Source organism: Hermetia illucens, chromosome 4 (genome assembly GCF_905115235.1).
Source record: "Hermetia illucens chromosome 4, iHerIll2.2.curated.20191125, whole genome shotgun sequence".
Taxonomy (NCBI): Eukaryota; Metazoa; Arthropoda; class Insecta; order Diptera; family Stratiomyidae; genus Hermetia; species Hermetia illucens.
Window position 1 is genome coordinate 105,009,856 of NC_051852.1, and position 27,853 is coordinate 105,037,708.

Here is a 27,853-nt window from a genome sequence, read left to right on the forward strand (position 1 = left end):
GCAACCATTTTTTTGCCACCAATAGTTTCACTCCAATTTGGCCTCTGCAGAGAAGATAATGACTATTATTTTAATGTGAATCAGATTAGTATGTATCTATTGCATAGCGGTCAAGTTGTTTCATATTCAGAGTGTGAAACCATCGGACAGCTGTCTGAATGTTTGTATGTTAGTGGGACTATATTAATAGCTGCATAATTACACTATTGCATGAAAGAATATTAAAAACTTACCAGGTCTTGTTATCCTTCCTACGTTGAATCTGTGTGTGTAGTTCACTTTGAAGTAACTTTCAACTACGGCTCGCTCTGTTTTACCTTCACCTCGGATAGGTGAAAATAAATATTCTGGATCGATTTCATATCGAAGTTGTTGGTATCTGTAATATGCAAAATTGATAAGCTTAGCAGGATTGCATGGTTCCTTGGTTTGTGTTTTGGCTAGGGTAATTCAATTGGAGGGAAGGTTATTAGCCGTAAGTTCAAGGATTTTTTACAAAAAGAAAACAGGGTTATTTTGCAAGTAAATCGAAAACGGCATTGAACCCCTTTTAAATATCATGTTGTGATAGCACAGTGTTTTTGGATGTCCTCCGAGAAATTAATAGATGGCATGAAACATATTTGGGCCCAGATTTTACATGTTCTAAAAGTGAGTATCCTATTTCCCAATTGTTGTCAAAACTAAGACTTAACATATTTCAAAAAATAAAATTGAAACTTGTAATTTCCATATTTGGAGTAACAAAATACACCTCCTTTTTGTAAGCACGGAGAGCTTGTCCTCCTCTTATTATAAGATTTCTTGTTTTCCTTTCGGAACATTGGCGTTTTCCCGTAGTTTTTATCGATTTTCAGAGAATGTAGTGTCCATTTCTTTTTCAATCAGCTCCTTCAACTCAACGTCACGTTTCAGTCCCATTGTTTCCCCGCTAAGCAACTCGACTTGCCCGAGGTGCCCCAAGTGGTCCGCGGTACATCAGCATTGTCAAATTCCTCTCCTCTTTCTTATTTATCCTTCGCATCCAATGTATTCACCTCGCCTCGCCTCGCTTAAAAACAGGACAAATTGTACCAACTGGTCCTCCAGGTTGGGGGTTGGGACTGGACGGATAATATAACGACGAATCCGACAACGACAAAGGAATAACGATTTACGCATTTTTTCATGGAACGTGCGCTCTCTGTACAGAGATGAAGCTGCCAAACAGGTAGCCGATACCCTGTTCCAATATAGGGCTGATGTAACAGCGTTACAGGAGATGTGTTGGACAGGGTCCGGTTTCCTGGAGAAGAGTCACTATACCATATATTATAGCGGCCATCCAGTAAACCATGTGCTCGGAATAGGCTTCTTAGTCAGCCAAAAAATCAAACCCGCTCTTATCGGCTTTGAAAATATAAGCGAAAGGCTATGCACTCTGCGTTTGCGAGATAAATTTAGAAATAAAAACCTCATAAACGTTCACGCCCCTACAGAGGAGACTGCAGAGTCGGAGAAGAATGCCTTCTACGGGGCAGTTGAGCGGACCCTTGAACCCCCCATATATCAATTACGCCACGTTATAGAGGTACCCCAGAAAATTGGGGTTGGGCAATACCTGATTCCTCGCGTCAATGTTCCCACAGTGGTGGTGGACTTCAACCAGCAGAACTAGTTTGAGCTTGACGATTCTGAGCCCAAGGCATGTCCACAACAAGAACATATATTTCTGTGCTCCCCAAAATTCGTCAAAAATATTAACCATGTCCCTAATTGTATCGTAGATGCTGTGTACGAACGACCGAAGAAACCAATCCTGTTCCAAGAATGATATCAAGATTACACTTTGATATTTTAACAGTCAAGTAGGGAAGGAGCCCGTATTCAGGCGATACGTCGGCTTCCATACCGTACATAGGGATACTAATGATAATGGACTGCGGATTATTTAGTTAGCAGTATCGTATGAAGTAGTTGTTGGAAGTACCTGGTTTGAGCGGAAAGCGGTCCACAAACATACCTGGGTCTCTGCAGATGGGACCACTTTCAATCAAATTGACCACGTTCTGATTGAACGCCGCCACCTCTCAGCCGTGATAAATGTCAGAACATATTGGAGGGCCAAGACTCGGAATACTACCTCGTTGGCATAGTGCTCCGGGCTCGAATTACAATACCACCTACAATCACCTCTGACAATCAGATGAAAGTGAATCTGTAACACCTATAAGAGGGAAATGGATGCCGCAATAACCACAGCTAACAGATGTTCTGGAGATGAAGCATCAACAATCACCTGAACAGCGTTATCATTGATACGATCAAAACATACTTGGCCGCAAAAAGTCGGACCGGCTGGTTTTGCGATGAATGTAAGCTAGCAATGGAACGGAAGAATGCCGCATACTGAGTAATGTTGCATTCTCAAAGAACGCCGGCACGCGCGGAAACTTATCACGAACTCCGTCGAGCGGAGAAGCGACTTCACAGACGGAAAAAGGAAGCCTGGGAGAACCAACAAGTCTGTGAACTGGAAAAGTACAGGGAGCAACCGCACCAGGCGCGGAAGTTTTACCAACAAGTCAGCAGGATGAAACCTTATACACCTCGATGCTCATCCTGCCGAGACAAAGAGGGAAATCTGATTTCCGACAGAATGGGCATATAAGAGCGATGGGTTGAGTACTTTGATGAGCTACTGAACAACCAGAACATCGGCGAGTTGGAAGTCACGCCAACTGAAGACGACGGACAAATACTGCCACCACCAAGTTTAGGAGAAACAGTCCGTGCAATTCATCGGCTAAAAAATCATAAGTCGCCAGGAGCCGATGGAATTACAGCCGAATTGGTTAAATATGGAGGTGACCAGTTACACCAAGTGGTTCATCAACTTGTGCTCAAGGTATGGGACAGCGAATCAATGCCTGACGATTGGCAACGAGGCATTATCTGTCTCATACATAAAAAGGGAGATATCACACAGTGCAGCAATTATAGAGGTATCACGTTGCTGAGTACCATCTATAAGATATTCTCCACTATCTTGCTAGGCCGGATAGCCCCATACGCTCAGAACATCATTGGCCCATACCAAAGAGGCTGCACTCCAGGCAAATCAGCAACAGATCAGATTTTCTCTGTGCGGCAAGCGATCGAAAAACTGTTGGAATATGGACAACAGTTGCACCATCTGTTCATCGACTTTAAAGCCGCCTATGATAGCATAGCCAGGGTAAAACTATACACGGCCATGAGAGAATTCGGTATCCCGACGAAATTAATAAGACTGACTAGGCTGACCCTGACCAATGTGCGAGGCCAGATAAAAGCAGCAGGATCACACTCGAGATCATGCAAGATCAACAACGGCCTAAGGCAAGGGGATGCCTACCGTGCGTCCCCTTCAAACTGGACCTGGAGAATGTGATTCACTATGCAGACGTAAATGCGAGAGGCACCATCCTCTCCAATTCCACCCAATTACTGGCCTATGCTGACGATATTTACATTATGGGAAGAACAAACCGAGATGAACAGTCTACCTTCATCTAGATCGAACAGGCGGCGCGAGGTCTCGGACTACACATTAATGAAGGCAAGACGAAGTGCATGGTGGCAACGTTGACGCCAAAAATCAAAGAACCAACAACAGCCAGATAAAAGCAGCAGGATCACTCTCAAGACCATTCGACATCAACAACGGTCTACGACAAGGGGACGCGCTATCATGCGTCCTCTTTAACCTGGCCCTCGAGAAAGTGATCCGTGATGCCGAGGTAAATGCAAGAGGTACGATCCTCTTCAAGTCCACCCAACTACTGGCCTATGCTGACGATATCGACATCATGGGAAGAACCACCCGAGATGTACAAACTGCCTTCATCCAGACCGAGCAGGCGGCGCGAGATCTTGGGCTGCACATCAATGAAGGCAAGACAAAATATATGGTGGCAACGTCAGCACCGAAGACGAATCAACCAACAACATCAAACCGCACTGGTCAAACACAAACACGAAGAAAAATAAGGATAGGAGAATACAACTTTGAGACCGTTGACAATTTCTCTTATCTAGGGTCGAAAATCACAACCGATAACAACTACGATGATGAAATCCGCGCACGGTTGTTGTCAGCCAACAGAGCCTATTTCAGCTTACAAAGACTGTTCCGCTCGAAACGTCTCACAATAGGGTCAAAGCTCTTACTGTACAAGACTATGATCTTGCCAGTCCTCATGTATTCCTCGGAAACTTGGGTTCTTAGCAAGAAAAATTGCGAACTCTTGGCCGCTTTCGAGAGAAGAATCCTCCGAAGAATTTTTGGCCCCCTACATGAGGATGGACGATTCCATAGCCTACACAATGACGAAATCTATGAGCGATACCATGACCGTTCGGTTGTGGATAAAATCCGGCTGAATAGGTTACGGTGGGCGGGTCACTTAATCCGTATGGATGAGGATGATCCCACCCGGAAAGTCTATAAGGGCAATATCTATGGTAGAAAAAGAAGACGAGGCAGACCCTGCATAAGATGGAGCGATGGCGGGGGTCAGGACGCCAGACAGCTTTTAGGGATATCGAATTGGTGGACCTCGGCGCAAAACCGGGATGACTGGAGTTCCTTATTAAGGCAGGCCTAGACCGGATACCGGTTGTTGCGCCGTTGATGATGATGATGATGATGATAAGCATTCTTCCAAGTTTGGTGGAAACTGCACTATTGCTAACAAAGTTATATTAAGTCAAAGTTGTGGGTTCAGTGCAAATTCTCAGACTTTGAATATCAGTATCACGCTAAGGTATATATAATATATGCATATACATTGCGTGCCAGGTACAAATGGAACAAATGCCCTCCAAAATATTTTTATATAACAAGTCGGGAAACCGGAAGCTTGACGCTTCAGCTATGAAAGGTTTTGTGTATTTGTATTATAAAAACATTTGTCCTGTTAATACCTAGCACATAATATATGCATATATTATGGGAGAACATCCACTTCCACTTGATACTGACATTGTATTTCGGAGCCTAGGCACCATAAAATGGCAGACTTTTGATGACCAAAGAGGTCAAAGGCTGCTCCTTGATTTGTTAGTAGGATTCAAAGAACCTAGAAAGGAGATGTCATGTTTGAGCAGAAAGGATCTAGAACTGACAAGTCACAAATTCACTTCGACAGAAAGCCGAGTACGAACTTAAAAACATAGTGCAGATATCTCGACGGAATCACATCCGCAGGAGAATTCTGCCCCACCGTAAAAAAACAATTTAAGTTGGAGAAACTTTGAGAGAGATCAATCATTGCAGAATCGCTCAAGATTTGCCCATACAGACAATTAACGAATCAGAGGTTGAAAGCGTCATTATAAATATAGAAACTTTAACGGTTAGTAGAGCGGTGATATGCAGCATGCTGTCAGCAAGCCATACACTGTACTATGAACCAGTGAGTTAGTGATTTTGTGTGAGCGCACATAAGCGTTGTATATATTTACAACTCATACGCCCTACTAAATCCTTTGTTTTCTGAATTTGAAAATATACCGGCTCCTCGGCCTTTGAGTGGGGAAGTAGAGAGGCTAACGCAAGAGGACGCACTTTACTAGAATCTTCTGCGCCGTTAGAATTATTAATAGCTAACGAGGGTGATCAGTCGTTGATTTCATTTTAATCAGTGCCGCACATTAATGAGAACTTCACTTACTGCGACCATTTTTTCAAGTATGGAGGAAACCGTAAATCAAATTTAGAAAGATGTCAGAGTGGTCTGCAAAAGTAATGGATGAGCAAAGATTTTTGGAGGGTTGACTAGGTCAGCCTAATAAACCGAGCATCCCCCACCCAAGTAGTGGAAAACTAAATTGCCGGTGTGGGTTAGAGGAAGCTTGGTAGAACCGACCCGGGGCGAAAAAAAAGCACGTCTGTCAGGAAGGCGAAAGTAACATCAAGATAGTATCCAACAGGGTAAGGGAGAATGCTCAAAGAGGCGGTCATAATTTCATAAAGGAGCGCCTAGAGAATCGTGACTGCATGACTCAGAGCCCATTCATCTCTGTAGGTCACGTGCCCTACTCTTTTCCTGAAAGTTATCTAGGGTTATGCCGCTAGTAAAACAGGGGCCCCGGTGGCTTCTGGAGAAATATCAATGCGATGGCAATTCCGGCACAAATCAGAGATGTCATGTGCAGTCATAAATTTAGGCACCTTGATAATCAGCCTTTGATAGTGATAACCACTGATACTAATCTCGGTGCGATGTTTGAAAGCAGGCTTCGTTTTAATTTTCATTATGTCGGCATCCTTTGCCGAGCTTATTGCGGTTATCATTTATAATTCCTTTGTCCGGAATATCTTTGAGTATTCTTCTGTTTTTAAGATTTTGTGTGAAACAAAACCTTATTAAAATCGGCTAAGTGTCTGTCTGTCTACCTGTCCGTCATACGCATTTTTCTCGGAGACGATTATAGCGATTTCCCGACTTGTTAAACCATATTTGTGACTGCCAAAGAATTGAACGAGTTCAAAGGAAATTCGCTCGCTCTCTTTTCTTTAAAAAGAATTTTCTCCACTCTGGTTATCCTGATACTCTGATTTGACTAAATCTATTCTCTCTACAGCTGCGAAGAACCTTTTGTTTGCATTCGGCCTCTGTAAACTTTCTAACGGTTTTATAGATAGTTCTACTGTGTTTATTTGGCTTACAGGAGTAATATGTTATTGGAATATCTTCGACATACACAACAGTAGAATATTCGTTTATTGCACAACTTCTCGTTCCGTCCAGTAACGGAATCGGCTTGTACCATTTTTAGCGGTTTTTTTATGCGATGATGCGGCTGTTGTCGATAGGTTCACAAATTACCACGTAGCATATCAAGACAGAAATAATTAAATAAATTAAAGACCGATAAGCTCACTGTAAAGTTTAGGAAGGAAATGTTCGTAGAGTTGCTCGCAGCGTGCATGACCGAGGATATATTTTCCGAAACATTCTTAGGGCTGGTAAAGTTTCAGGTGAATCATCCTCTTATAGGCCCATATGCCTTCCTCACAAGGAGAAAAAGGTTGTAATATCAAATATTATGTGCTAGTGATACTAAATGTGATAATTGGTTGATTTCGGTGAATCAGAACCTAATACGGAAGTCTTTCGCGACAATTAATATTTTCACCTATTGCGCAGGCGAAGTTACGTGCCAGTTACCTAAAAGAAATTAGTCTCTGGTATGACATCGATAAGGAACCGAAGGAGTATGTTGTCTCCGCGGGTGTTGCACAGGACATCGTACTAAGTCCACTGCTGTTAAACATCGCGTACAATGATGTACACAATTTTCCGGTCGTGGAGGACCCCCTGGTGGTGGGTTACGCCGACAATATAGCACTGGCTATGGCTTCAAAGTATCTCGTTCCTCGTCACAAAGGGCTGTGAAGGAAATTACATTCACATTTGAGTAAAGAATCATATCGTCACCCCAAATGCTTGGGAGTGATGGCAGACAAAAAAAAACTTGGTTCTAAGCAATACGTGCAATATACTTGCGACAAGATAGCTGAAAACGACGCTGCATATGGGAGGATTCTGAAATACCCTGAAGATTGTTTTTTGTCAGCGCTGTATGCTCCTTCTTGCTTTGTGCTGTCTTAGTTTGAGAAGCGGCACCGCAAGTTCAATGTAATGCAAATACACATCTACGGGATAACATCCCTCTTAAGGATCATCTCGATGAGGTGGCGAATATATATATATATATTGTGGAGCCCATCTTAACTTTTATGGTAGACAAATAACGTCGAAAGGGAGAAATCTACAAATAGATGGCAACAGCGATAAGAACGTTCAAAGTAGGTTGTTATGTTGCTTATAATGATCGTTGCAATCTGGGGCGAGTGAAAAAGAAATCACATTGATATCAACTATAAGTTCATCTACCTTCCTACAGGGCATGACGTTAATATATTTACAGGTTTGAATTTGATACTCCAAGCTGCAATGGAATCTCGGAGGATTCGGAAGATATATTCTGCTATTGACCGGAATTCATGGACGGGATTGTAAACCTAAAGGAAACTCTAAGCAAACCACTGGTACTGGAAAGCCTAGTGCACAGAATGCTAATGCCAAAAGGGTTGGAATTTGCTTCACTCTATGTTCGGATCTACCCATCGTAAACTGAGAAGATCAGGAAAGCGCAGTTTCGAGCGGCATGTATGAAAAAAAGGAGACCTAGACAGATTGAGCTAACTCCGGGGATGGTTCTAATGGGTAGAAACCAAACACATTAGTGTATGTAGGCCAGTGTCTTTTGACGCTACCCATCTCATTAAGAAGAGACAGACAGACAATCAACCAATCCAACTGAGTGTATTCTGGTGGTACTTCTACCGATTAAATTAATGCAAACAAATTGTTCCCGAAATATTGGTGTAGAGGTACCAAAATAAATACTAGCGGAAAAGAAAAATCGACGAATTGCTTATATCAGTTAACCGATTTTAATAAGGTTTTATTCTACGTGAACCCTTAAGAAATATGGAAATAGTAAATCGCAAATAATTAGGGTAAAAAAAAAATACAATACATACCCTGTCATACATAATAGTGCTACTAATACTGGAATTATAATAAAATATCCGGGATGTCTGCCTATGAATAGGCCCAGCCGATAAAATGATTTGTTTAATGCTTGATCCACACATGATATTCCACACGCCATCTGTAAAGAAATAGAGAAATCGATAAGTAATCAACAGTTACTGTTATAAAAAGCAAAAAAAAAGAACGTAAAGTGCTGAAGTCAATAAAACAAAATTAATTCAACTGAGACGGCCATTGGGCGTCAGAAGTTAGTTGCCTAATGCAATTAGAAATAAAAGAAAGTTTCTATTCAAGTGCATTGAATTTTACTCTTGATTTTTGAATAGTTTTTTTTGTAAGAGTAACCGTGTCGAGTCACGTCTGAAATTAATCTTTCAAGAGACTAAAAAGTCCATGACAATTTAACAAGGGGAAAATTAATTCAATCCAATCCTTGAATTAGAGTCTATAGAAGGTCGTGATCGGTCGGAGAGGTAAGGCTTTTCTTATACTTCTCTTTGAACGCTAATACTATTTTGATAAATACAAGTGCAAAAGCAGATGAAATAATTAATTAATAAATTAGGTCCCCCGACATAATTATTAATACAACTCGTTTTCTTGTTCCTCTTTATACTGACTTAATTTAGAGCATCTGCTATGACTGAAAAAATTGGTATGTGGGGTTTTCAAAAATGTGACATCATTTGCGAAATTTTAAGCATGATTTTTATAAAACAGTCACATCATCGCGATTTGAAAGACACTTGTTTTGAGGGCAATCCATTTTCAAAAATGGGATTATGCTTTTAATGTCACTCCTATCTGAGGAGAAAACTGAGACTTAAGTATAATACTTGCGGCAGAAAGATATGCAGATATTTGTGCCTAATATCTTACCATAAAGCAAGTGGTATCAAAACAACTTAACCTCGTATTCAATGAACCTACTTAAATCTGTTTTAAATATTTGTCAAAGCGGCGGTGGAGCCAACTCAACTTTTTCATATTTTACTCGAAGGAACCCAACGGCCTACTTAAATCGGTCTGCCAAATGTTGCATATCTTTATATCTACTTGCGATTTTATCGTTATCATACGTACAACCGCAATCGAAAACGTATACGTACACACATACACGCTTACGTTTCAATTGTTTTGCACTATACTTATCAATTAAATATATCTAACAAATTCGGTAAGCCGATTTGTGACTTGAATATGAATTTAGTGAAACCGCTTCTGGACATGATTTGCTTTTATACGCTTTGTATTTTTCGCTGCATGAGCTGGTATGCAGGGGCTTATTGTAAAGTGATATCCAAAATTCTCCCCAGGAAAACAATTTTCGATATTACTTCGCATTTAAAATATGACATGAATGTTTGCTAAACTCTTTGTAATGGAAAAGAAATGAAAAATTATTTTGTAATAAAGCATGAAATTCTCTTGCAAATATTGTTCAGAAAAAAAAATGAAGTGTTTGAAGCAATTACTTTGTCACCAATTCACCCGAGAAACGACTAAATTAGTAGCATTAAGTTCAAAGTAATGGAGATCACCTTGAGCACGCGATGATTTTTAGAAAATTCAGGTTAAGCTTGATCTGATTAATAGTTTCGTGTTTTATTTAAATCTCTCTGCCCGATGGCTACTTTCTTTTTCTACGTTTAAGAATAGTAAAACAATATCATTTTTAATGCTGGCGCTTTCAACCCTTAATGTTAGCATATTAGCATGCGAGGAATTTATTTAATTTCTAAAGATATGTGCAGAGTGGGCAACCAAATGTTGGCAACATGCAGTATATTTTGACCACCAAAATGTTGGCAACATGTCGATTTTGTTATATATCATACAAACCGGTCAAGAAAATCTTGGTAGCAAGTTGATATTGTTGTTGTGAACATGTCTTCCGTCAACAAGCTACTAGAGGATGGGATACATAGAAGCATTGACAGACATGTTAACTTATTTGCTTGTTGCCGTTTTCAAATGAAAATTTTCACTATTTGACGTGCAGTAAATTAAAATGAAAAAGATAATTTTGTAAGAATTTTTCATCAATCCAATCAATCCATCAAATGAGTAAAGTTCCTTCGGAATGATCCAATTATATAATTATCTTAAATATGGCAAGAGAGCGACATTACGGAAGCATACTTAAGAATATTGTTTATGAAGGAATTATAAAAGATGATCGAAGGATGGATCACTGTGAACTGATAAGAGGAACGAAAGGCGAAGTGAAAGATTTTCGAAGTTCGGCTGAGGGCGTCGACATGATGGCAATTAAAACAAACTTAAACGCCAGATCGAGATTATTAAAGGAGGTTATCGTTGTAAATGGGTCAAGTTAGTAAACAAGCTACCGAGGGAAAGTTATCAACGAATAACATAATGAAATATAATTTTTGTTTTGGGATTGAGGAATCCACTTGATGTCGGACTAGACCAAATGGCTTAACACTCAAAGCTCAAAAATTAAAAGCGGGACGAAGACGGCTACGGAAAGCATCTTCGGAGAGGTTTTCGCTAAAAATAATGGAAATAAGAAGGGACATATAATTTGCATATTTTCTTGACCATACTTTAAACCGTTTTCGAGTAAATCGACAAACATGGGCAAAGTCGAATCACAAAATTTTGCTTTATACAAAACTCCAAGAACCACGCAAAATTGTGTTGCAAGGGGGTTGGAAAGCATAAAGGTTATTTGTCGGTAAGTATGAGGGATCCAATTCAAGGGAGGCGGCATATAATTAGAGTAAATGATAAAAGTTTCTCTTCATAAATGATGGGAAAAAACTAAAAAGGTACAATGGTTCTTCGAATATTGATTGTTCTAAAATGAAAGTGTTTGCCAGGATTTCTGTTGAACAGAATAGCCAGGTGCCCACTTTTGACTGGGTGGAATTTTCGAAGAATGGCGTAACTGGTCAAAACGAGCCGAGTCCGCTTATGAATGAGACAACGACTGAAGAAGAGGAAAATTAATAATATGAATATTCTATGCTTCACGAAGAAATGAGGAGGAGGGATTCAAATGGGATTACTGCCTGTCTGTTTCTTATGAATGGCTGTAATTGCCTTTTCGACTTCACTCCCTATCCCCTTTGATTTCAACATCTGCTTCATGATATTGTCGTGCGAAACGGTTGTAGCCTCTATTTCAGCACTTCGAGCTGCAATCCTGGGAGATTTTAAATAAAGAATGTTTCGTGTCCTGCCTTTGATATAGTATGGTCATTGTCCGCTCAAAAGCTGCTGCTCTTTTCCTAGAATAGGTTGAGTGCATTCACATTGGGAATCCATATAGCCTTTCACCACCTATGCTTGGCAGCATTATTGCGATCAGTGTTCTGGTATAATATATGTAACTTGGCTTCTACACTCTCTTTATGATGTTTGGAATTTAGCATCTGTTCAATCATTATGCCTAAATATTTGGGCACAGGGTGTGAATGAATTGTTTATGCTTCAACTTTAATTTTAATAGACTTGTTCGTTCTCCGTCCAAGTGTTAAACAACTGCCAGTCCAATATCGTCAGCGATATTACTTCGTTATATATACTTATCCACAAGGGTTGGCCGGGGAAAGACCAAAAGGGTCTTATGGAACGTCATATGAATTGGAATGCATGAGCCTAAGGATAAGGAATTCGGCACGCAGTAGATACTTTAGCTCGCCTGACTAAGGTCTCCAATGCTCATCTCGCGAATTCGAGAACATCCTCCGAATTGAGGATTATTGGGTTTTGAACTGTTATAGCTATGAGGTAATATATAAAGGGCTGATTCGCAGTTAGCAATATATAAAGGCTTCATAGTTTAAAGCCGTAGTATAACATGTACATTGGATCAAGAGTAGGATATCAATACCATCGATTATCGAATATCTTCGGAATAAGGCTCATTGGGAATTCGAATTAGGTATGTATTGGTCGTATATAACGAATCAGAAGCCTTCACTTATATCAAGTTAAGCCAATGTGCGCAGGTGCCTTCGTGATAATAGAAAAGCCAGCGGAATCCTTAGATGCGAAGGCAAGGTGGAAGACAGGAAACCCCAATGCAGATGAGAGGATTTAAGCAACTTGAACTACATGGCAAAGGCGGTTGAGCGAAACTAGAAGAATGAAGCGAAGACTTCTGGGGGCTTACGTGGAATAGAAATAGGAATGTAGTGAGTAGAATAGATTGATTTATTAATCATCACCCCACCCCACCACGGGTCAGAGCGCTAGCTTCTCGATGTCGTTTCCCTGGGTTGGAATGTTATGGATATTTATGTTAGACAAACAGTCATGTTTATCACCTGCATAGCATAAAATGAAGCTGAAACAAAGTCTCACTGAAAATGAAAAGAAGAAAAGCATTAACAACAGAGACTGTGAAATGCGCTATACTCCACAAAGGAGTGAACATGAGACAAAACCAAAAACCACCTAGACCCTTATATTTGACACTAAGGTTGAGAAGTCTTTTATAGTATACCATATCCTTATTCTTTATGCTCCACTTTTCCCCTTTCCCTTAAAAGCATACGAAAATCAATTTACTATTTATCATTTTTGCTGCTTATCAGTTTGTCTGTCCGTCTGCTGTCTGACACAAGCACTTTACTGGAAACCGGTTACACCTATCGATACGAATGACATCAGGCTATGTTAGGTTCGGGTGTGGGGGTTGGTAGCAAAGAGGATGTAAATCTTTTTCCTCGTTTAATATAGTCACATGTCTCAAACGTCAAATGGGGTTGAGAAGTGTATATTTAAATGAAGGAATTATTCACCAAAAACCACTCAACCGAAATATATGATGTCTAGGCTTTAAATATCTTCCACCCCTTAAGTTTATCCTAGAAATACAGTAATGTATAACATAATATGCAGCGTAATATTGGAAAGTTTGGTGGAAATCCTACTACCATTGAGAAAACTATAATAGATCAAAGATGTCTCTTAGATTTGAATTTATTAAATCAGATAAAGATTAACGAATGTTTTGATAATAGGTGAATGCTAAGCCGCATAGAATGAACAACCTGCAAAAGTTAAATAAAACAGACTATACATCTTTTGAAAAAACTGAATACCTATTATGATACGTAAGGGCGAATAGATGCCAATGGGAAAATAGATAAATATGCATTTGCAGAGTTTTAAATTTAAAAGTGTTGAAACTAGTGAATGATCTGTTAGAAGATCTTGATTTTGTTTTATAATAAAATTTATCTATTTTTTTTTTGTTTGATATTCTATCTATGAAGACCAATATGCGCGTGTACTGTACTATGTAGTTCTATTGACGGAAGTGGTAACTTATTATAAAAAAACTGATTAACATAATTATTTCCCATCACTCTAAAAACTTTATAGCTTACGAGATGTAATTTGAAAGTCATCAAAGTGATATCACTTCCAGCTTTCAGAATAATTCCCCAACACTTTCACCGCGATCTTAAGATGTTGTTTTCCCTTATAAGCTACTGCCGTGCATTAACACTCGTAGATATTCTGTACATGTGCTCGTTTTCTTAGCGCCGCCGCGCCGACCCCAGTCATTATTATATGTGTATCTTTACGACTCGTCGTTTGATTTGATTAAAAATGCTTTAACGGCATGCGATATAAACAAAACGAGTTTGAGTGTAAGAGGGAAATATTCTTGATGTGGTGGAAAGACACAAAAAATGAGGACGTAGAATTGAAAGTGTTCGAATTTTTGAAATTTCTACCATGGATACACTTGGTTTCAAGGTTTTTGTGAGGTATTTCACTTTCGATGCTGGTTTTTCATCTTTCCGTTGTCTGCCAGCTTTCTTCGGAGCATCGGTAGCGTACAATACGTAGCTGAGATGCCGGAGATCAATGATCTCGAATGTAATATTGGTAATGTAATGAATGATTCACCAGAATTGATGTTGCATCTGGGGATTTTTGGTGATTGTTGAAAACGTGGAATGCTGTGTAGGCATGGAAGATGTGTTTTCTGAAGAGTTTTGAATTATATCACATTTTATTTTTTCGCAACCTGGAGTTGGTACATAGACATGTGTTACTACTTTTTGCAGCGCAATGCATGCATTTACCTCAAGAGAGAAATTACCAGCGTGTGGAATTAGAAATCATTTTGGATGTGAATACGATGTAAGCATATTTTGGCGATTCCCAGAAAGTTGCATACCGGAATTCGGATGCTATTTCGATGTATTCGGTTGGTAAGTTTCGGGCAATGCAATTATAATACAACTTGAGAGCGATAGATTTGTGGTCGGATTGAAATCGAGGCTTAGTCCTTGCAGTACACAGAAAAGAAAATCATCTGCAGAATATGTAGTAGTTTAGAAAACGGTAAAATTTTAACAAAAGACATTGATGGGTGAAAGATTTGCGGGAAAGGGTTGTAGAACATACCAGCATAGTGCCCACCTCATCATCCAGTTGTTCAGCAAGCAAAAAAGAATTTCCCACAGTTTGGAGAAATTTTGAAAATTAAAGATAAAATTTTATATGTTCCGAGACCATGATTTCTTTTAATCAATTTGAGGGGTGGGGGATTTGCCTAGACTCGGATTAATGAGTTTTACATTCTCGATAGACTGGTATCTTATACCAAAAGGTAGCATGAGGTTGATCAGTGAGCATTTCTTATGAATATGTGTGTAATAGCGACACTAGTAGTTCCTACAGCTAACCTCGACAATGTAAAGAAAGGATGAATGAAATACGTTAAGAAGACATTCAACCTCAAATTGAATCTAAACAAAACTTAAATTTTGACGACTGATCCCCATGAAACAGGCACAATCACTGTCAGCGGCAGTGATCTGCCCACAACTGAGCGATTTAAATACCTCGGGTCAACACTATCAGCCAATAGAGAACTGCGTAATGAAATTTCTTCACGCATTAAGGCAACCTGGATGAAGTGGCGTTCCACAACTGGTATTCTTTGTGATCGACGTATCAACGGACGTCTTAAATCGAAAATTTACCGCAATGTTGTCCGTCCTGTCGCTCTTTATGGTTCTGAGTGTTGGCCAACTATAAAAGACAATGAACGGCGTCTTGCGGTAATGGAGACGAAGTTGTTACGTTGGACTAGTGGCGTCACACGTTTTGATCACATCCGAAATGAGGATATCTGCGGGGTTGCACCGATTGTGGAAAAGTTGCGTGAGGCGTCTTCGATGGTATGGTTACGCAATTTGTGCTAACGAGGATTCGCTTGCCAAGATTGGTCTGAACATCGAAGCCGATGGTAATCGACCAAAAGGCCGGCCTAAACAACGGTGGCTTGATACGCTAGATGGGGATTTAAAAGCCTCGAAGTTGCAAGCAGATCAGTCATTCGATAGAACCAAATGGCGAAACCGATCACGACGAGCCGACCCCGCTTGTGAACGGGATAGAGGCTGAAGAAAAAGAAGAGGACATTCAACCCAGCCGATACGCCAATATAGCCCCTGGCTTCAAGAAACCTGAAACGATGACGAAACATATAATTTAATCGAAAAGGGTTATGTGGTTAAAAGTGTAAATTGATGGTATTCCAGCTGAATTGCAACAGACTGTAGGATGGCTAATCACCTTTACCAGCCCGTTTAAAAATTTTAGTGGACAAGGAACGGTCAGTGCAGAGTGTAATTTGTACAATTGGTAAAAAATTATTGCGACTTGTATCAATTATAGGAGTATATAATGCGCAACTACAAATCGCCGCTGACAATCAGGTGAGAGTAAACACTGAAGTGAGTCAGGTCGAAGTCCTCTGCAATACCTATAAGGGGAAATCGATGCCGTAATAATCACAGCTTTTTGGTGCCTAGAGAAGAACCATCAACAACCTTCATAATTACCTGAAAGGATTAATATTGGTACTATCACAAACATATTCAACTCCAGTCACGAAAAAAATGGGAGCATCTGGTTGGATAATGACTGTCACGAAAAAAAAATGGTAGCATCTGGTTGGATAATGATTGTGAACTCGAGAAATAAGAGAATACTGCAGTAAACGATTTCAAAGGCTTTGGAGAGATCGGTGTAAGTGTGTACACCGAAGGGGCGAAGAGGAAGAGAGAGAAGACATAACAGGAGTGGAGATCGGACAGGGTATTGCTAAAGGTGCTAAGAGCGTGATCACACTTTGAGTTAGATGATACATGATTTCAGCTGTTTGCGGAAATTGTGTTTAGCAGCTTTGTAGTTTGAACGAGTGTGATTAGGCCAGTTGAGCATGGGAAGGTTAAAATCCCTGCAGAGGAAGAAAGGGAGGGAAGATAATCTGACGGTAAAAAGGTGGGACGTATATGCACACAATGTACGAAAGGAGGGAATCGGGTGGGCGGACACGTAAGGCAACACAACCAAAAAGAGAACGAGAGGAGCAGAACACAGTCTCGGCACGGAACGTATCTTTTATTGCAGTTAGGATCCACCGCCAGTGAACTTACGTCATGCACCCCGGTGCCAGTCGCAGCGGAAAATGGAGTACCCTTCGGGGAGCTCGCAGTTTAATATATCATTGTCCAGTAAAGTTTCAGAGATTCAGATGGCATTGTGTTTGAATTGTCCCCCGCTTGGTTCTTAAACCCCTAACATTTTGATAGAACAGGCGGACAATAAACACGCAGCCAGTTTCATTGGCGGGCTGTCCTGAAATTTACCTGCGAATTGATTGAATTGATGAACACACCTTCAGGCCAAAAAGAAGGATTGCCGATTATGTCAAATTCGTGGGGATAAGTGACTTTTGGGAGTTGCTGTCTTCTGTCAGTTTGACACAGGACTTTAGTCTTGATAAGACTTGATTGTAATTTTCTTCTAGATATTGGATATGAATATTCCTAGCAACTGCTTTCGATTCGGAGTCTTGACATTTTAAAGTAAACGTAGAAATCACAGTTTATATAATATGTAGAGACAGGCAAAGCAGGAGAGAGAAATATTCATCCTGATAAAGTTAGAACCTGTTCAGACTTTTTACCATCATTGGGAATATTCTATAGCCTGGTTTTAGAAAAAATGATCTTCGACGCTTAACTGAGTGCCAAAGGCACTGTTTCAATAAAATCCATCATATTGCTTACCCATGCTGATGACATGATCAACTGAAAATAATGAAGGCAGCAGACACTTTCTATCCGTTGAAAATTTCTCCTGTCTCTGACGAAAAATGCGCAAGGTTGTTGCCAGTAGAGCCCATTCAGCTCATAACAACAGTTCCGATTAAGGGCATAGCTATATGGTGTCCTAAACTAGACAGTTTTTATTCTCGATATGATTCGCACTGATGTTGAATTGGTATCTATAATGAAGCAGAGACCACCTGCTGACGACTTTCGATTACATAGGTCTAAAGGCGGGGGCAAGGAAACTCCTGATGACTTGCCTCTGCAGTGGGTGAAACTATCAGTCACTCAAAAATAGTTATCGTTCTCGATGCTTGTAGTTTCTTCATTAACAAAATGTCGTAGCTTCTCCCTACCTGATTCCACAGCCGAGTAAATCCCTACCTAAATAAAATAAATATTTTTTAGGAGGAGAACGTATAGCCTTTTATCACCACTTGCTAATTTTTTTGAAAAAAAATTGTTGCTTCTCCCAAAATGAAGAGTTTGCGGATCAAAAAATGGAATAAACTAATCCAAAACGTCAGTATATCTTTCGACGGAAAACTCTGTATGAAAAACAATGACATATGTATCGCATACATAATAGTGTGACATTTGTGACAAGAATACAATCCACAGACTCTGTAGAGACAAAGAAGGAATAGTTATTTTTCACCCAGACGATAACAATGAGGGGGGTGGGGATTCAATACTTCAACGAATTGCTGAACTCCACTCCAGCGGGTAACTTCGCCCAAATAATCATCCCAGAAACTTCTTCAGACAGGTTGAGTCAGCCCTAAGTATTCAGAGGGTAACAAACTCCTGGGGATGATGGGATACCGGTGGAGCTATGGAGAAACGATAATTGATAACTCACGTACACAAGTTGGTTGTTTTACTGTGGACTCATGAAAGAACATCTGGCAACTGGCGAAAAGTTGTTAAATGTCCGTTAGAGAGGCAATTCTTTCTTGCTATTGTCATACAATATCCAGATGAAAATCACTGAAGTTCATATACGAAAGAAAAATATTGATAAATACCAAGGTGGTTTCAGTGCTGGGCAGTTTTTGATCAACTCTTCTCAGTACAGCTGGTTTTTGAAAAATCCTTGATATTTAACATCGATGTGCACAATACATACAGTAGGCCAGGCTTTGAAGTAGCACCAAAACTGGTACGACTAAACTGACCATGGACAACACAGGACAAGATCCAAGGGGAGTTAACACAGAGTACAAATTTGGTTTAAAGCAAGCATGGTTTTTCTCGGACTTTCTTCAAAATAGCTCCGAAGCATGTCATTCGATGAATTCCCATCGGAAGAAAAGGAACACCACTGGTAAAATCAATCAAGCCAGTACAATATGCAAATGATATTAATAGTATGACATATTTAGCACAGAAAACTTACTTCCTCTCTGAAACTGTTCTTCGGGGCTGAGGTGAGGTAGCGTCTGATGAGTTGCCTTTGCCCTGGACGAAACCCTCTGTCAAACTTTTTTTACACGAAGGTAAAGCAACTTTGTAGAGTTGGAGTTTACAGAAAAAGAATTTGAATCAAAGGTCAACGAGAGTAAAACAAAAATTATGAAAAATCGGTACCACCAAAACAAAACATGATAATAGGGGAATACAATCTCGAATGTATGCACAGTTTAATAGAAAGGAGGGTCATAAAAACATCGAAATTTGGAAGTAAATAAGTCTAAATCAGAAAAAATGGACAGGAAGAGCAAAATCAGACCTGTATTACTGTTTAGCTGCATCTGAAACATCTTTGAATGTCGAGTGCTGCGACGGATATTTGACCCGATACGGGGCATCAGACTGGAGAATAAGGTCCAATTTGGTGTTGTACGTATTCGCGGATGTTCCCGCTGCATCCAATCTAATAAAACTTGACAAACTACTGGTAGTAACTTATGTAGTCCATATTAACGACGCAAGGATCAATAAATGCACGGTGAAGGATGAAGTTCGAGGCACACGATAACAAGAAATACCACGAGATAAATGAAAGGATACGAAACAATTATAAATTTTTGGAGGGAATGTATTCTGGAGGTCAAGGCACGATTTCTTTATTAAAATCATCATTATTTTCGAGGTATCTGAATCAATTTCTGCGTTTTTATTCAGATTGCACGTGATCACCATATGCTTTGAAGAGAAGTTTTTGTTCTCCAGGTGGATTTTGTTTTATGTTAATCAAGTGCTGTAGTGAAAATCCCTGTTTACATTCTTCGTGGGGCGAAACTCCACATGTTTGATACTTTGAAAAAAAGAATTTTTTTCACTTCGGGGTTATGACATAGCCTAAATGTTGAACTTTCTCCTGGTACTTCTTTACAGATGTGTTGTCATCTTAAACCATTCCTATGCGTAGTTCTGGTAAAACCAACTATTTGAACATGCGATTATACCCAAAGCCCTAATACTTCTTGTACCACAACTAACTGTATTGATTAGCACTCCTATCATATTCATCTCCAGATAATGCACATGGACATATTAGTGTATTGTATTCATAAGTTACGTTACGTTTACTTGGAAAAATCAAATATTCATTAGGTAGAAAAAATAAACGAGACGTAAAAATACCTTCAGTGATTACGCTGATGAAGATATTATATCACGTGTCCGCTTAAGTGATACTTAAAACGATCATTAAATATAGCTCATTGAATTTCAAAAATTTCCCGTCAGAGTCAACTACGAAAATAATTGTTCATATTAAATTAGATTGAGGATTTATTTAGCCGATTAATTATAATTCCAGCTAAAAATATACCAAATTGATGTTTATGCATTATACCTGCAATGCTATCAGAGCTGGGAGAGGAAATATTGTAACTACCGGCAAAAAACTAAACGTTTTCAATCGAATAAAGGTATTATGCATGAATGAATATTTCAGACGGTCATCGTAACCATTGCGGGAAGGAAGTAAGTCAGCCTCTCTTTGACGAACTGATATTTCTCAATGGAAGAGGTTTTCAGCTGCGATTTCTTACGCAAATATGAGTATAATAAATTTGCGCAAATCATTGGGAAATATTTTTTAATCAATGCTTTTTTTGAGGGCTTAGTTTTTTCCGGAATAATAAAAGTGGTGTTTTGACTTAGTTTAGTCATAGATATTGCTAAAAACCTGTAAAAATGTTGCTATTAAAACGATGTTGATACTTGACTAACTTGATCATCATAGACTTGAACTTTTTGTTTGCTAGATTTTGAAAATAACAGATTTATTTCATTAATCAATCAAGTAACATCCAAAATAACTCAGTTGCCGCCACTCTTCTATAGTGGGAGCACGAAATCGTTATTTACCTTCTAGAGTACCGCCAGCGTCCTAATCATTCATGTAATTTTGAGGCTGCTTCCCAATCCACATTCAATCCTCTAAACGTTTAATTACCCAATTAATCATCTGCAAAATTGTATCACGAAAAAATGTGTACATCAGAGCGTAACGCATTTTCACTATCGCAGATATAACACTCACTTTAACCCGCTAATAAAATCTATTTGAACACCCATCCATAAGTGTACACATATGCGAGTAAATCTTAAAATGGAAATAACACGTTGAAATTTAATGAGATTTTCTGGTTTAATTTGAATCCATTAAATTTTTTTAAATAGGAGTTGCGCTTTTTAATGCTTATTTGGTAAAATCTTTGGGAAATATTTTATTTTTCCATGTGTAGCTTGTAAGATCTCCAAAGTTTTCTTATTTGGAGTCAATCCAAGGAAAGTGCATAAGTGATTTGCAATTTGCAAATAGCGTCCGGCTTAAAAAGTGGTGCATGGCACGAAAATCCAATTAAATGATGGCCGAATGGAAGCTACGAATAAAATATATTTTTGAATGGATTTTATGTGATAGACATTAATGCGTCAAAACAGATTCATAGGAGCAATCTGCTTTAGGATTAAAATGTTTGGGATGTAACACTGTTTCGAAGGTTTTTGTGTTCCCATTTACCCTACTTTTACTAACATAGCATGGAGGTTTTGAACCTCTAACACAAAATTTACTAATTCCCCGAACATTTTATTTGGGCGATATTTTTACAACTTTGCTTATCCTTTGCTTGACATTTAAATGATGTACCTTTTCAGTTTGGTTTTTCTCCGAATTTCGCCATTCAACCATTTTTGATTTTGACTTTCTAAGTAGGTCCAGATTTTTTAGAGTTGATTATCTATGCGATTTTTTCTAAGCCTGCTGAACTACCCGAAACGTTTTGTCTTTACAATTATTTGATTGTATGTATATTATTTAAAGCATTAGAAGGAAGTTTCTCTTCAACTGTTTCGAATTTAGCACCTCCTGAATTCCTTAGCAGAATTTAAATCTGCCCGGGCTTGCATAAGCCTTTTGTCTTGGATACAGATCATTCAAACGTTGTATTTATGAATATTTAGTATATAAGAGAGCAAATACCAGCCTGTAGACACTTTGATCACACTGCTTGCAAAGAAAAGGTGAGGCAGTGTCTTTAGAATTGCTTCTGCCCTGGACGAAACCATAAGTCGTCTATATTTGTTTGTCGCTAATCAATTCCCAAGAGGAGATGACTACCGTGTTGAGACCTGTTGTTTACGATTGTTCTAATTGTGTGTAACTTAAAATTCAATGCTGTACTGTTTCATTGTCTTTACTTCTATTAATAAAAGTAGTATTGCCACAAAACCTTGCATTACATATCCGGTGCTACACTTTTATTTTATAATTACCTAAAAAAGTAAAGAAAAGTGGTACCCCATCTAAGTATTGATCATAGTCTTCCCAATAGTGCTAAACCTTGATGAGCAGACGATCACAGCTTCTCCCTTTAAAGAAATCGTATCATCAACGTAGTATTATAAACCATTACGACGGGCCGACTCTGCTTGTGAACGGGATAAAGACTGAAGAAAAATAAAACGACTCCATTTGTGTTTGTCATTCCTAATTTAACATTATTTAGCCACCTCTTCATGAGCACATTTGTTTATAATAGTAGGATTTCCGCAAATTTTGTAGGAATCACGAATTCATTTTATAATTGAATAAGATAGTATGAAGAAGTGAAATACAGTTTTTTAGTACCTCATTTAAATAACACATCAACATCATTGAACCTTGTTGGCCATGGTCGATGATTTGGAGAATGCGCTTTTAACTTTCTATACAGTTAATTCCTATGAGAATTATTAAGCCAAACATTGTGAACATGAATCATTTTAATAGAATTTCTTTAAGTGAACTTTGATCATTTGCATGCGCGTAATATTTAGACTTTTGTATTTTAACTTTAATATTTTGTGTCACTGTATGCTCGTTAGAGGCAGAAGAGAGTCTCGCTTCATGTGTTTCTTTTCTGCCCCTAACTCATGGCACACTTTTCTCGCCGGTCCTCCACTCCCGTGGCGAGCTCCGCAAAGTGGATAGATCCGCGCCATCTATTCGTTCGCATTCGCAACATTCGAAATAAATTTCGAATGCTGCGAATCCTGCCGCGCCACACGCTTTATATGAACTTTACTAGAGTAAAGTTCTTGAGTGATCATCAGTCCACGGCTAGGTAGAATACTTTTTCCGTACGTACTAGTTCCGAAACAGGACTACCGAAACTTCAAGCTGTAACCCGGGCAGAAAATATTGAGCCAATTGATTCTCGATTTCTTCGCTTAACATCATTATATTGATTACTATTATAGCTGGGACATTATCTTAATATCGCTGATTGGTGGCTAAGGGTCTAGTTTGGAATATGTGAATATTAGGCAAGTTAATTAGAGGTAATGACTCTCCAGAACAAAACTTCGCTTGACTTCCCTAGAAATGTTACTGTTTAACTTAACTCCCCTCGAATTGTGACACGCACATGAGGTGGAACAATACCAGGCACCCGGAGACTTCATGTGTTTCTAGGGCGACCCACCCGTCGGTCAATTCTCTTTTATCACGACGTACGCTATCGTCCATCTACCGAGATTTGATACAGTATCGAAGCTGAAGCATTCATCTCCAATCGCAGGACGTTAAAAGCGTTCATTCCACATGCTCGTCAATTTGCAGTCAGCAGCCAGAACTTATGGCGCCTCTTCGGAACAAGGCTAACAAACTGACTTACAAAGCGAACAGTAGTTGATAAAGCCATTTTTGAAGCAGAATATCATTTCGGATTTACAGTTTTCTATCCTAGAAGTCTTAGGATAAGTGGAGAATACTCTGGATCAATTCCCAACTCACCATATCACAGGGAAGTTACTGCATACCTACCCCCGAGATGCCTGGGTGCTACACAGTCGTTCAGACTATAGTGACTCTTCCCCTTGTCTCTCCAACGAGCTCTGGTCGTCCATGGTAGAGTTGATATCAGAGCGCAAGATCTAAAGTATAACATTAGGTGAATATTCTCAGAAGTGGGGTTTCCAATTTCAATGGTGCAATGAATCATTCGAAATTTAAATTTACATTCTTACTACTTTTTCAGGGTTCAGAACCACAAACACTCTGAAAATCACTGGAGGAGTGAATTAGATCCCTACGTGAAGCGTGAAACATATAATACTACCAAAATCGGGGTTTAAACGTTGGGGCGGGTATTATTGACAGGTATATCATTCACCTGTGGATTATGTGGAGAGACTCCATCCTTTTGAAACTACATCTGCTATTAGTCCGTCTTAACGAAGAATATAATGAGTAGTGGCTAAGTCGTTATATGCCAGTACGATGGCTTGCAAGATTAACAAATTTAAATCCACTGGACTACTTCCTGGGAGAGGGGTATAAGAACGAGGATTCATTTCATCAATGGCCATCTCTCCATGAATTTGTTCACACCAATTCCTGATGTTTTCACAGAGCTGCACCGTCAAGATCTCCCCCAGGGAGGGAACAAATATACCAAAAAAAGGGTCCGCCTTGAGTGCAATGCCCAAATGGCTTAATAGTTAGAGCGCTAGGCTTTCGATGCAGAAGGTCGCGGTTCAAATTATACTAATGGAAGAGGAATTTGTATCGTGACTTGATATCCGATACCGGTTGACTCAGCTGCGAGTGAGTATGTTGGTTTAGTTAATTTTATAGTAAATAAATCAGTATTAATTCCCCAAAGTACCTCTGTACATAAAGACTAATTAAAATGATGAACGTTGTAGAAAAAACAAATATCATCATCATCAACGGCGAAACAACTGGTATCCGCTCTAGGCCTGTCTTAATAAGGATTATCAGACATCCCGGTCTTGCACCAAGGTCCACCAATTTGATATTCCTAAAAGCTGTCTTGCGTCCTGACCTATGCCATCACTCCATCTCAGGCAGAGTCTGCCATGTCTTCTTTTTCTACCATAGAAATGCCCTTATAGACTTTACGCGCTGGATCATCCTCTTCCATACGGATTAAGTGACCCACCCACCGCAACACGATGAGCCGAATTTTATCTTCAACCAGACCGTCGTGGCATCGCTCAGAGATTTCGTGGCTATGTAGGCTACGGAATTGTCCATTCTCATGTAGTGGGCCAAAAATTCTTCCGAGGATTCTTCTCTCGTACCCGACCATGGGTTCCTGATTTTTCTTGGTCTCCGAGGAATGCATGAGAACTGACAAGATTATTGTCTTGTACAGTAAGAACTTTGACCTTATGGTAAGAAATTTCGAGCGGAACAGAAATATGCTCTGTTGGCAGCCAGCAACCTCGCGCGGGTTTTATCGTAGTTGTTATCGGTTGTGTTTCTCGACCTTAGATAGGAGAAATTTTCAACGGTCTCAGTGTTGCAGTCTCCTATCTTTATTGTTCTTATCTGACCAGTGCGGTTTGATGTTATTCGGTTGGTTGTTTGTTCGGTATACCGAATTTTCTCATGGCCGTGTACAGTTTTACCCTGGCTATTTTATCTTAGACGGCCTTAAAGAGGATGTAAGGATGGTGCAATTGATGGTCACATTCTAACAGTTTTTCTGTCAATTATATTATTGGAAAGATTTTTTTTTCCAATTATATTAGTGGAAAGTTTTCTGAGACATACCTCTGTTATTTATTCTGAGATGCTGATTATGGACACGAATAACTGCGACAGCAGCAACGTAGAAGAAATCATAAATCAAAATTCTATGAATGGTAGCAATGATAATATTAGCTATCAAAGTAAATTTTGGTTTTGGGATGTAGCTACCTAACTTCTGGGAAAATTTCAGTATATTCTGTGAACGCGACCAAGGCCTCATTGTCATTAACTGATTGATGTGCTGGAGCAACTCTCAACAATGATGGGTACTGTCTTCATATCTCTGGCGTTCTATTACAATAATTTGAACTATTTCCAATTTTTTTGGTGCGAGTAATGAGGAAGCAGTCCCTATAGGGAAGCCCCTATGTTGTAATACTGCAAGGTACTATTCGAACATGGGGAATCTATTTGGAGGGGCATGCGGAAATAAGTAGAGTATAACCTCACGGGATTTCATTGCGGATTGTTTCAGAAGGGAAAAATGAAACCATGTATACAACAACACGTACATGATTACCTCATACTCTACTCAAATAGCTAGCATTCAATCCAGTCGGTACCCACTTTTCCTGCAGTCACCACGACGGCTGCCGAGGGGCAAATTGTAGTCTTTTAAGTTTCATCATATGCTTATGTTCATGAGCTCATTAGCGAAAGTGCAATATGAATCCACAAAACTCAAGAAAGTTTAAAATTACGATTTCCCCGCTCATTAATCTAACATATCCTCAATTACATTTGTTTGATTCAATAAAGATTCGTTTGATTAACACTTTAGAACGGGCTGAAATGTTATAGGAGAAACGAAATTATGAAGAAAAGTACTTCCTGAAGTTTTTTATTTATAACTATTATAATTTGCTTGACGAATGCTCCAAATGAAATTTATAATAAACCTTTGCACTTGCTTCATTAGATGCAATAACAAAAGGTATTGAAGGGTACTCCGATACTTTGAAGATCGACATACTGAAGCCCTTTTTTGTTTATTCGTTCAAAAGGTAACTGTTTTTTCAAGGTCTCTTCCAAATAAGAGATACTGGAAAATATAATAAAACTAAATCGACCAAAAGATACCTTCCGCATTTCAAATTTTATATAACCCGTTAGTATTGTGCACGAAAAGGAGATTAGGGCATGCTGAACCGGTCTTCTTCCAGTAATTGAATTTTAAATATTTGTTGTTTATTCAAAGCACTACCATTATTCACTGGTGTTATCGGGGTAGAGTCAAATGTCACATTTAAAACCCAGTTGGTTTTTGGGCGTTAGATTATCTTTTTATAGGTTTAATTTAGGCCATGAGATGAGTGATAACAATCAACAGAGTTACATGTCAGATGTTTCTTACTAACTTTCGTGAAAGGCAACTATCAACGTCAATCGAATTTCAGGCTATAATTGAAATTCAACTTTTTTGTATCTACTAACAGCATTTATCTAAAAGTTCAGTATTATAACAGAATCCAATGTTTGCCTATCTTTTTTCAACGATAAATATAACATTATTCTCGATCTTGTATGTTTTTTGCCTTAGAGTCCCAAAAACGTTACAAAACAAATTTATCGAGTTGCTAGCTTAAGTCTTTTGTTTTTCTTCATAGTAAATATCAAGTGTTTGCCTGAAGTTTTTAATTTTTCTCCTCTTTTAAGCTGGTGACAACACAAAAAAATGCACAAAAGATTATCATCAATTTCCTTATTCGATTATGATATTAATTTCTATTACATTGTTTCTTTTCATATTTCTCAACAATACCGGTAGTTGATTGCAATTTTTGTTGGTATTGCCAATCATTTTTGTCTACCTACTAAGCATGACGGAATTTCGATAGGGCTATTGACAGTTACAATACTCCAGTGTGGTAAATTGTAGCAGTTTCACTTTCCAAACTTTTTTTCGACAATTAGTAGTCATCACGCGAATGCTTTCTAACTGAGTGTGAGAAAGAATTTCAACCGATTGGCAATTAAAAATTATTCTCACATGTTGAACACTGTCATCATGTTTGCCGGCAGGTGTAGAGATTGTTGTCTTTCGAAATGAAGTGTGAAATTTTAAGTTAAACTCTTTTTATGAAGTTAGTCATTGTCCTTAGGTTGGCCACTGATTGGTACCTGCGGTTAGACTAGAGTGG

General features: G+C 39.0%; 1 protein-coding gene across 1 annotated transcript in view; it reads right to left on the minus strand.

Annotated features, from left to right (window-relative positions):
- Nucleotides 1-27,853, minus strand: part of LOC119655105 (patched domain-containing protein 3) — a 184,633-nt gene that overhangs the window by 107,749 nt on the left and 49,031 nt on the right. The window contains exons 2-3 of the mRNA XM_038060828.1: nt 8,579-8,709; nt 234-379 (exon numbers count right to left, since the gene is read on the minus strand). Coding sequence (XP_037916756.1) covers nt 234-379; nt 8,579-8,709 — 277 coding nt within the window. The remainder of the gene's footprint in view (nt 1-233; nt 380-8,578; nt 8,710-27,853) is intronic.